General features: G+C 24.7%; 1 protein-coding gene across 1 annotated transcript; it reads right to left on the bottom strand.

Moving 5' to 3' along the window:
- Positions 1-1,799: 1,799 nt before the first annotated feature.
- Positions 1,800-12,060, bottom strand: LOC145841152 (proto-oncogene Wnt-1-like). Its single transcript, XM_082948523.1, has 8 exons — positions 11,990-12,060; positions 7,520-7,693; positions 6,859-6,932; positions 4,438-4,571; positions 3,605-3,739; positions 2,571-2,765; positions 2,156-2,261; positions 1,800-1,954 (listed from the first exon to the last, which is right to left on the bottom strand). The coding sequence occupies exons 1-8, from the start codon at positions 12,058-12,060 to the stop codon at positions 1,800-1,802; spliced, it is 1,044 nt and encodes a 347-aa protein (XP_082804649.1).
- Positions 12,061-12,274: the final 214 nt, after the last annotated feature.

The following is a 12,274-nucleotide window of genomic DNA, read 5'->3' as shown; positions in this document are numbered from 1 at the left end:
TATTTTAATGTGTTTTTGTTATCTTTAAAATATATAATAACTGACGTACCCAGATAGGAATAACATTGTTTGCAATAATTTTTTAATTAATCTAGATTGTACTTTATAGTTGAGAGTTGTATTTTTTAAGTACTAAGTCACAAATAACATCACTATTAAAGCTGCTATCTAATCTTTTAGCAATCATAGTAGCTTAGTAAAAAGTTAAAAGATAAGACGCAATTTTCACTTAATTTGGGAGCCACTGGCTGATTTCTAGTTGCTAATAATACAGACCAGTGACCCTTAAAGTGGGCAAGATCAGGGGACAGTGAAAAAGTAAATGGTAATTGTAAGTAGGAAAGAGCCGATATCTAATAAAGAGTAAAGATATTTTTTTTTAGTTGCTGTCAAACTGGCAAGTATAAAAATTATTTTAAAACTCTGATTAAGACCTTGTATGAATTACAAGAAATGTTGATTTATTTCAGTCAAAATAAAACAACTTTTTTTAGAGCTCAAGAAAACCAAGTTAGTACAGGTTTTACATAACATAAACTTTTTACAAACAGTACAAAATTTTCATTTGTAACAACTTTGTTTAGTTACGGTTTGAAAAAGAAACACCTCTAAGTTTTTGTACTATTTATAATTTTTTTCAATTACTTTTTAAAACAAATATACTGTAAAATACAAGTGACTTTATAACAAAGGTTTTTTATATACAAACTTAATTGAAAAAACGAGCATTTAATAACAGTTTTATATAAAGTTTGAAAATTGTATTCAAAATTTATTTTCTTATGTAATATGTAAAAAATTGAAAGTTTTATACAATTGATAAAATAAACAAGATAAGATATCAAATTAGTAGTTTGTTAACTTTTCTAATAATTTTTTAGTTACTCATTGAAGTAATTGAGAAAGAGTTTTTAAATAATCAAATAAAATAAACGAATTTAGGCAAATATGATTGAAAAAGAAAATTGTAGTTAAATAAAACTTTCTTATTAATCTTTTAAAATCAAAAAAATTACCTAGTATTATATAACTTAAGAAGTAAAATTATTCAATTTTCAAAACCAAACACTATTTTTATTACTTAGTAAATTTTTATTACAACTGTTTTATTTTATTATCATGGTAGATAATAAAAATTTGCTATATGTTTAGCTGAAAGCTGTATCTACGTAAATTAAATTTTGTCTTATAAGTTGAAATAATATACTACTAAAACTATAAAAAACACCTCTAGTTCGTAAATAGTTGTATGAATCACAACTGTAGTTTTAAAAATAGCTTTAAAAAACGGAAATCAAAGTAATATTATAAGATAAAACTTACATGTTGATTTTAAATTATTATCAAACTTTTAAAGAACAAACCTTTATTAGTAAAAACTTTAAAAAAACTTTAGTCGTTTAAATAGTATTATATGAGAGTATATTAGTAAGCAAATTATTGACAATAGCAAAATTTTTGTTATAACTTTTCATTGATTTGATTTTACGTATCATAGAAAAAAACGGTCAGGTTGCGTCCTGCTAAGAAATAGTTAATGCAGGAAAAACTAGTTTCGATTTTTTACTTAAAAAACTTTACAAGTATGATATTTTGTTGCTTGTGATAAACTTTCTACTACCTGTTTTTTTAATATAAATTTATTTGTTTAAATTATAAAATTTTGTTTTTTTATAGCTGAGAAAATATTTGTACTGCGACTCGCAAACGTTTTCGTTCCAACAGACTTGATCTACATGAAAAGCTGCTGACCCCTGCTTGAAAAGAAACAAACGTTCTGTCTATGACGTCACAATCCATCACCTGCACACGTCTTCTACTGTTGTGACGTCACAAAGCTCGCACTTCATGTCGCAGCACCAGTTAAACGAGCAGTTGCAGTGTTCGGTGGATCTTCGAGTTCTTTTGAAGTGACCCCTTCCGCAACATAAGTGGGTGCACGAACCAGCTCCATCTGAATATAGTTAAAAATTATAACAAAGATTTGTGCTTTGTATTTGTTGTTTCATATTTAAAAATGAAGCTAAGTTGAATCAAAAAAACTTATAAATAATGCATACATAAGACTATTTGTATTTGGAATTACAAACAAGCATTAAACCTTATTACTTTAAAGTAGCTGATATTTTCTTGTTTTGTTATAAACTTCTCTTACCATTTGTAGCATTGCAAGTTCTTCCGTATGTTCCATAAGAACCCCTTTTTAAGTTCCTCGTACAAAAATTCCATCCTTCAGATTCGTATACCAGTGATGTTTTAAGCTACAAAAATGAAGAAAATAGAAGTTATAACAAATTATAGTAAAAAGTAAATTTGATCTAGTTTGACTAAAAAATGCATTTAAACCAGTAGAGCTTAAAGATTAAGTTTACTATTTTTCCAACATTTATAAATGTAAATAATTAAAGTTATTATTTTATCTTTATCATTCTCCATAAACTATTATAAATAGCTATTGAAATACAATATAATTTTACAAATAACTCCAAAGATTAAGTTTGTATTTATAATTTGTCTATATTTGTTAATGAAACATTACAAAAATTAACCAAAAACTATTTTTTACCAACCTTATGCTTATCTTTACTTTTCCTGACTCTCAGCCTCTTTCCTTGATCCTTCACCTTAACAGCTCTTTCATACTTCAACTTCAATTGATTGCCAATCAAGCTTCTGCTCGGCATGGACTTCCAGCAGATGTGTTGGGAGCACGTTCCCGACAAACCGTGACATTTGCACTTGCTCTTCGTTGAGTTCAACACGACCTGAATAAATTAAACTAAGATGTTTAGAGAGTGGAAAACTGACAAACTAGCAAAGTAAATTTTTACCTGTAACAACGGAAGTTTAATTTTTTTTTTTTTGATAAAAAATATTTTTTTTAATTAAAAACTATTTTTATCTTCAAAGTCAATTTCTGTAAAAATAGTTTAGTTTTAAACTGTTTGTTATTCCTACATGAAACATTTCTAGAAAAAGAAATGCAATAAAGTAAGGTTCCAAAAAAGAACTTTAGTCTTTTTTTTTTTTTAGTTTAAAAATATATCTTTCATAAAAATATATAAATTGTAAAACTTTTTAATTACTACAACAAATGATAAGCTTTGAATTACAAGCTTTACAGGTATATTTATTTGCTTTTTTTAATGTTTAAAAAAAAACAGCTAAAACAAAATCAATTTTTGGCACTTCACTTAAAACTTTAGACCTTATTATTGATTGTTACTCTTATTTAACTTTCAAACAATAACTAATGAAAATTAATTAATTGAGAAAACTAAAATAGAACACGTAAATAGTGTAAGATAACAAAAAATATTGTTCTACAGTTTTTCAATACAATGAAGTAAAAAAAAATGAAAATACTTAATTATAAGCCATTTTATTCAAAACTATTTTTCATATCTAAAGTTAAAATAATAATTTTAGAAAAGACAATACTAAAAAAGACAAGTTTTTAAACAAAGATTTAGTCGTTTGTTAAAAAAACATATTTATTTATCTAAAAATGCATATAAAATTAGTTTAAGTAAAAATAAAACATATTCAAAATTTATTCACAAAATTCAAGCTTTGTAGTATTAACTTAATTAATAAAACTAACAAATTGTCCGATTTGGCTGTTGTGAAGCTTCATTTTGCTCCTCAGCGACTTCAAGCGGATATTTTTATCGATGAAAGATTTCACAACTTTCACACCAAAACTTACATCGTCTGAACATCCAGCCCAATGAAAGTTCTACAAAATTTTAAAGTGGTAAAAAAATTTAAATTTTTTATTTGTAACTTTGAAAACTAAAGCATCAGATTATAAAGTTTAGTCAACAATAATTCTTAAGTAAGCAACTTGTTTGTTAGTACTTTATAGTTTTGAAAACTAATTAAACAAATAGAATACTAAAAACTATAATAAATAGTTAGTTAACACATAAAATAAACTAACAAAACAAAATATTAAATTAAAAACAGTTTTTTTTTTTTTTTTTTTTCTATAGTAAATATTAATAAAAAGTTGTTGATTAAAACTTTATATGGCTAAAACTATTTTAGAACATGTTTTGATACTAAATAAAATTAAAATTTGTATGATTACCACACTAAAAAAGTTTTTTAGAATTAAATAACTCTAAGAGTCAGCTTTTTAAAGCTGCGAAACTAAGCATGTAAGAAGCAATTTTATTTGTTTTAAAAATATATTTATGTTATATTGACAAGATTTAAAGTATGCTTTAAAAAAGGAAAGTTAAATAAACAATTATGATCCAGTCTGTTAAATAAATATATTTTTTATGATGTGTTACTTATACACTACATCATAGTAAAAAACGTTCAAAGCCTATATATTCAAACAGGCATACTTAAAAGAAGTTTAAAATTAACAAAGTTTTTTATATGTCAGTATTCATAATTTCCGTCAAACTATAACATGATCCAAACCTGGATTGCTTCCATGGTCTTGGGGTAAGCACAATCACACACGTTCGGTAAATCCCCATTACTGCAACTTTTAGTAACCTCAAACACGATGCTTGCCGATATTGCTGCGTGAATGAACGACTTTTCTTTTCCTTCTGTAAGTTATTATAACAGATACAATAATTTTTTTTGACTTTTTGTTGAAAACAACAAATTTTCTACGAAAAAACTTTACTTTACTAAAGGCAGAAAACATGAAAAGTTTTACAGAGTCTGTTAGCTCAAATGTATGCTAGTTTATGTTGGTAGAATTTGTAAACATGTTTATATTTTATCGGTAGCGGGACTCTTTTAGTCGAGTAAAGTATTTGCGTAAAAAAACAATTGTTTTGATTTCTTTACTAGCTTTTATTTTTTTAATATTCCTTGTTTAACGTCTTATTACATTGTATCTAATATTTTTTTTTTTTATTAGTTTATACATTGATAAAGTTGTATACAAAGTTTACGTTTTAATTTACAATTAAAAATTAAATGTACAAATTTAGTAGAAAAAAAAACAAGTTTTGAAGTAATCTACAACTTTTTGTATATGAATTTGACTAAAACATCAAAATCGAAACAAACTCTTGATTTGTAGTAAACGTGGTGTCTGTTTTGTATACTTTTAAAATATTTTAATTAAAGCTAATGACAATGTTAACTGCTAATGAAAGTTTCATTAATAGTTTTAGAACTTAGTAAAGTAGTTAAATAAAGTTACATAAAAAAGTTAGGGCGATTCGTTATAAAAATATGACAACTATAAGATAAACAAAAATTTGAATATTTAAATTTTTCATTTTAAATATAACTTAACATAGTGCTTTTATAGGATCTACTGTGTTACTACTTCAACTTTTTTTTTGTTTTAGTATAATAATGTTTAATTATAGTGAGGAAATTTTGAAAAATCAAAACAACAGTTTTAAATATTTCTTATAAAGTTTAATTTGTTTAAATATAATTTTTTGTCCAAAAATGTGCCTATAAATAGGTTAGAAAACTTTTAAAAATTTTTACTATATGTAATGAACAACAAAAAACTTATAAATCTAGTTTGTATTAATTAGATCATCTTTAAATAACTTTTATAACTTGTCAAAATTTGGGTACTTAGTTCAAAACTCGAGCAATAAACTTTACTTTGCAGTTAAATGCAAATTAACTTGTTTAAATGCAAAAAATTAAATTAATAAACCGTGTTTATTTACTAAACCCCAAGTCTTTTGAGTTCACTCACACAATAAAAATATCTTGTTGGCGATCAAACAAATGACGATATTATTAAGATCGGAAACATTTAATATTACGTCACAATGCTTCAGCATGTATCGATCAAAGTCGAAAGAAAATTGCGCGAAAAAGATGAAAGGCGATAACACGTTTTAAAGTCTTTAATAAAACGCGCAAGAAGTTATCGGAATTTTTAATATGTACTTGTTGTCACCTGTTTATCTTTTGTTCGGTATTGTGATCGATCATTTTTTATTTTTGGAAACATTGTTAATGAAAAACTTTCTAAAAATCAAAAGTGCCTGGTAAGATTTTAGAAGCATACAAAATCTAAATTAAGTTAAGAAGTTTGCTAAAACAGCAAAGTTTTAAATTGGGTTAATTGTTTTTAAGTTTAGTCTGTACTTGTGGTTATTGTATAACTACTTATGATTTGAAAATTTTTTAGTCATAAGAATAATTAAAGTCAGTTGAATAATAAAAAAACTTTTACTTTATACACGTTATGAAGCTGAAATTAAGAAAAATGTGTTTAACTTTTGACAATTAAACTTACTACGTGTTTCATTATTATTGTAAATTTTAAAAAATATTACCTTATTTTATCTAATATCACTTCAAAAAAGTTGTTGTTTCTTGTAAAAAAATATAGTATGTAGTTTGACACATTTTGTACTTTTAAACTCAAACAATTATATTAGTAGTACTAAACTAGTTCACCAAAATAGACTGCTACCCAACTTGAAAAAAAAGAATACGTTTCAACAGCATTAGGTTTATAAATAAATAAAGCATTCAAAATATTTTCTAACAAAAACGTTTGTGGTAGCAAAGTTTATCAGAATAAATCATACTTAGTATGATACAACTTTAAAGCACTAGGTTACTACTAGTTTGAAAAAAATCGTTGTTAAGCACACAAACCACTTAAATCACTTTTGTAATTATAACTACTAGATATTAACTTATAGTTTTTAAAGAGTTAAACAGTTTGACAAAAGTCATTAATTTTTATACAGCAATACAAATTTATACAAGGTGTTCGTTAGTGTAATACCAAATTTTATTTGTAGAAATTGAAAACTATCTATTTTGTACTTAAGTTTTAGCTTATCTTTGAAACTCTTAAAAGTGTTCATGGAATAGATAAGTATCTAAATAGCTTACTTGTTTTCAAAATGGGTAGAAACGCGTTGTCTTTGTCTTTACCTGGGTACACAGGACAGTTCCACAGGTCATTTCTAGAGTATTAATTACAAACTTTAGAAGTTATTAAAGTTTACTGTACTTTTACCATATTTTATTTAAAAAGTTAAAAAATATTAAAACACACTACTTTTTAAGCTAAATAATCGCAAAAAAAATTTAGGAACGTAAAAAAAAGAAACTGTACTTAAGTTTAGGTTGATAAAATTAAATAAAAAAATAATTTAAGATGATTTTTTACATGAATGGTTAGATTTTTTTGTAGTTCAACTTTTATAAATAGTTTAAAAAACTATACGACTAACTTTTAAAATATTCCTTATTGAATTTTAAGTTTAGATATATTAATCAACTAGTTACAGTACAAGAAATATACAATTTCTTCTAGGAATTAGGTAAAAAACCCGAAGAAAAAAAGCTAAATCATAGTTACATTAATACTGAAATTAGCTTAATGGGTTGAACAAAAAATACAAATAATTACACTAGTGTGGTTTATATACCTTGTAAAACAATTTTGAGAGAACTTTAATTAACTTAAATGAAAAAGAAAGTTAAGTTTCAATAAAGCCACTAACACATAAATTTTAAAATAGAAACGAAATGTAAGAAAAAAACAAACTTGAATTGAAATCGGCACATTTGCACGGCCCTGTTCACTCCATTACTAATAACTTTCACTAATGAGGGGTTTCCCCTACAAAACCTTCTCTGATTGGTTGATAGATATTTCATAGAGTTGCAGTAATCAAGCGGTGACGTTGCTGTTTTGTTGTATGAAGGCACTTGCATCAACCTTTGTGACGTAATAATAAGTTTTTTAGTTTACTTAAAAGTTTTTAAAAATGTTTATTTTAAATATATATCTTTTAGACATATAATTTTGATTTGAAACAAACTTAACTTATTTTTTGCAATTGGTTACTGCTTTTAGATGTCCTAAAACATTTCAACTTACTAATAATATTTAATTAATTAAAAAATATTTTAAAACCATAAAAACTAAAAAATTAAAACTGAAAAGCAGCAAAATGTTTATACCATGTTAAAAAGATAAGTTAGCTTAAGGTATTTGTTGATAAAGTTGTTTTATTTATCTAAACCTATATTAGTTTTTATGATCAATATCTTGATCTTTTATAGTTTTTAAATACTTCTGCTTAAACTCATAACTATATTAAAAAATCAAATGATTTGGAAACTGTATAACTTTTCTTTGTAGATATAGTCAAAGCAGAGGTTTTACAAAGATAATAAGTGTTTACATTACACTAAAGTTATACAAAAACTCTTTTGACACTTAATAAAGGTCAAAAGCAAAACTTTGATTGGCACTGTAAGTCGCTACGGTAGCCGAAAGTAAACATTATGACGTAATAGAATACTCAGTTATGACGTGCAAACAAAAAAACTAAATTAAAAGCAGCGTCAAGTGTTGTAATAAAATTCGTGACAGGTTTCAGTACTTTTAACTTTATCTAAGGTGTCAGACATGAAATTAAATAATTAATTGTTGTTATTTTTTAGTTGACATAAAAAGTCTGTGTTTGAAAGCACGTCAATTAAATGAAGCGTACTTTGTACTTTGCAATGACTTTGTTAGAACAAAAAAAAAGTGCTTAAGGGAAATAATTGTCAATTGAAAAAAATATTAAACCTTAAAGTATAGTTAGTTTTTTTTTCACTGAAAAAAAGCGATTTAGGATAGCGTTTAAAACTTGTAAAAATTAAGTTTTTTTATTTTTATTTGTAACTTTTAATATAACTTTATTTATTAAATTTCGTAATATGCTCGTTAAACTTCTGTAAGGCTTTTAAAACAGGTTTTTGGTATACAAAATGAAAAGTGTACTGAATAAAAGCATTGTTAAAAATACGAAAACCAATGAGACTACAAATACGTGATAAACTAAAAATATGTTTAAAGAAATTAATTTATAAGGTAATTTAAGCAGATTGATATTAATTTATTGCAAATATCTGCAAACTGTGTTCATTGTGTAAATTTATTCAAATATTTTGAGGCTAATTATCGTTTCCAAGTAAGATATAAAACTATATAAAAACGTTTTAGTCGGGAAAAATTATTTATAAAAAGTCGACAACATTAGTTGACAATTTTTGTTGCTATATTTGCTTCTTATTAACTATAAAAAACGATCTTTATACCACTGTTTAATCTAAAAAAATCCAAAATTATGGAGAAATTATGTTGTTAGCATTTAAATACCACATTATAGCATTATATTTACTTTCGTGATCAATGGATTTCAGTCGAAAAAAGACAGTCAAGTTAATTTTTATGAAAATAAACAAAAGCACTATTTGTTTTACATTCATATAAAACTTCTCCTAAGTAATGACAATATTAGAAGTTGTTTCATCTTTCTTTGATGTGTTGTAACAAAGCTTTTAAATGTAAACTTCAAAGTTTAGTTTTAAGCGAAACATTTCCAAAATACTTAATTTACACATGTAAGCTGTTATTCATACATGAAACTTTTTCTCTTATTTAACAAGAATAAAATATCTAACTTTGTATGGAAAAAACAACTGTAAAAATTTTAAACACACTTTTTTTTTTTAATTAAAAAAAAAATAACTTAAAAGTAATTTTTTTTAAATTATTAGTCTAAAGATATATTAAAAAAAAAAAGTATAACTTAATTAAATAACCAATTTATGTCAATAACTTATACAAGCTTAAATACACTTTAAAAACAAATAACTTGATTAAAAAAAAATAAAGTTTTATTGTTTTAATATATATATATATATATTGAACTAACAAAACTAACCACCATGTAGAGCTTACGATCAGAGCACAACTGTTCCATATAAAGAATAACAGCAAACACTTAAGTCGACTTTTCATTTTATGCAAGATTTATAAGCTTTTGTTAAATTGCTTTTAAATACTTTTGAAACTCTAAATTATGGTTATAAATGCAGCAGTTGAGATCTCTCTATTTGTTTTCTTAAAACCAAAACATATAATATTATGGTTATAAATGCTTAAAAATTTACATTTTTCAAATTGTTTAAGTTAAGAACCGTTATTTAGGTTTTTAAATAAAATCAGATTTAAAATTTAAGAATAACTCATTTAGAAAAGTATTACAAGTTTGATAACAAGTTCTTCTTTTGTTTAATTTAAGACATATTAGACAGTAAAATGTATAATTTTGAATTATAACTGTTAAGTTTTGTAAAATGTTTTTAAACTACAACAAACACTTAATTACAAAAGTTTACTTATTGTTTATAGATAAAAACCTGCAACTACTTGACTAAAACACATTACAATACTACACAACTTATTTTTGCTGACTAATCAACATTTTCTAAACTGCTTAGCTTAATATAAAGTTACAAAACTTTCAACGTATTCTTTTTAGAACATTCTCTTTTTTATTCAATTATGAGTGTTAATTGCTTATAAAAAAAATGAATAAATCTATTTACTAAATAAACACTTACAGCATTTTTGAATAAAACGAACTTTTTCTGAACTTTAAAAAACCTTAATTAGCAGGTGCAGTCAAAAACTAGAATCAATAATTTTGTTTTATTGCTTAATTTACTTATAGTTTTGACCCAAGTGAAAATTTTAACAAACTAAGAATTTAACACAACATGTATTAAATATTTATGATGATTATACGTTGAAATACTAAATATATAATTGTATATAAACTAAACGTTAAACGTATAATATTTATTTTATGTGTAAGTTAAACGGTTTATAAAAATCAAAAAACTTTTTTTTCTAAATTTTCTTGTTAATAAGACACTTAAGTTTATGTTACAAACACTTAAATTATAGAATATAACACTTAATAGAATAAATATATTATGTAAAAACGTGATAAAAAATATTTGAAACAAGTAAAAAAAGTTCAGCTAAGTTCAAAACTTAGCTATCAAGCACAAAAACTTATATGATTTATATCTAGTATGGTTTTATAAGTAATTTTCAATACACTTTGACTAAGTTTTTTGTATAAAGTTTCTGTTGCTTAGATTGTTTTCATAAAAAATTTATACTTTGTTTCTATTTAAGCTCAAGTATTAGTTGTAAAAAAAGTAATAAGTTACCAAGTATCTAAATTTAAACTGACGTTAAGTATTTTAAAACCATTAAACATACATATTTGTAAAGCAAATAAAAGCTATAAACGAATTAAGATTTTTGAATGTAAATACTTATTTTCTTTCAAGTTTTATAAATATATTGCTTTAAAAAAACACTATCTGACTTACTACGTTATTTGAATATACATTTACATTTAAGAATAAATAATTTACACTTTTATTTTACATACTAACATTTAAAAAAAGCTATTAACAAACTTAAAAACTAAAAATATACTATCTTTCAAAAATATAACTATAATTTTTTCACTTGAAGAAGAAAAACAAAATAAAAAAAAAAGCATTGGATTTTCTTAATTACTTTTAACAGCGTATAAAGCACTTTATTTTTATGTAATAATTTATTAACTTAATTTGATTTATACTAACCTTAAGACTCAAACACAAAAAAGTAAGTAAAAAGTATTAAACATGTTATAAGTTTATTTAACTGTTTATAAAAACAAATTGCTAACAAATCTAGGCTAGTTCGATCATAGTCAATCTCGGTTTTGTTTTTAAAAGCCCAGACTAAAATGCTACAACTAGCTGAAAGCCAATAAACACCAAATAAATAACATCCTACTTTAAACTTTATAAAAGTTTCAGCAGCAAATAACAGCTTGTAAGCAGAAGTGGGAAAAAATAAGAAGGGGGGATGAAAATAAAACAAATTAGCTGTTCAAACACCACAACTTGAGTGGACATCACAACTTGCTACTCTCTTCCCTTTCAACTTGCCGCCATTACATTATGACGTCACACTATATAGTCTGGTTGGAAGGCTGCTGAACTGCGAGATTTGGAAATGTAACATCTTTTATACGTGCTGATCAGACATGTAAAGTTTTGTTTTGGGTGTTTTCCCCTAAAAGTTTGTTTGTACGGCACAGGTAACGTTGAACTTACAAGGTTGTTACAGGATAAGCGCAAAAACAACTTTCGCCCATTCACGAACATGATGTCAGCTGGGCTGCTGTCAAAACAAGCCAATCTGCACATCAAGATGTCGTAAAGCTGCGTTTTCATTGGTGGATATTTCGTTGATAAAGTTGTTTTGAATTTCTTAAGCTGAAGAAAGTTTAGTAGAACGCAGACGTGTTTACAAGAATTGTGAAATACTTCAAACTCAAAACTTTCTTGAGATAAACAAAAACACTGTATAAAAATAGAATAAAGTAAAATTTTATTTTTATTTTTTTTGTAAATGTAACTATTTAACTCTTTTTATTAACTTTATAAA

Source organism: Thalia democratica, chromosome 7 (genome assembly GCF_965202585.1).
Source record: "Thalia democratica chromosome 7, ktThaDemo2.hap1.1, whole genome shotgun sequence".
NCBI lineage: Eukaryota > Metazoa > Chordata > Thaliacea > Salpida > Salpidae > Thalia > Thalia democratica.
This window is presented reverse-complemented; position numbering and strand designations above follow the sequence as displayed.

Bases quoted from the DNA above. Each gene is read 5' to 3' on its own strand.
- LOC145841152 (XM_082948523.1), bottom strand. From the start codon at position 12,060: ATGAAAACGCAGCTTTACGACATCTTGATGTGCAGATTGGCTTGTTTT. The intron at 6,933-7,519 runs GTTTGTTTTTTT...TTAATACTCTAG, and splicing joins ATGTGCCGATTTCAATTCAA to AAATGACCTGTGGAACTGTC. The intron at 2,262-2,570 runs GTTGGTAAAAAA...TCATTTTTGTAG, and splicing joins AAAGTAAAGATAAGCATAAG to CTTAAAACATCACTGGTATA.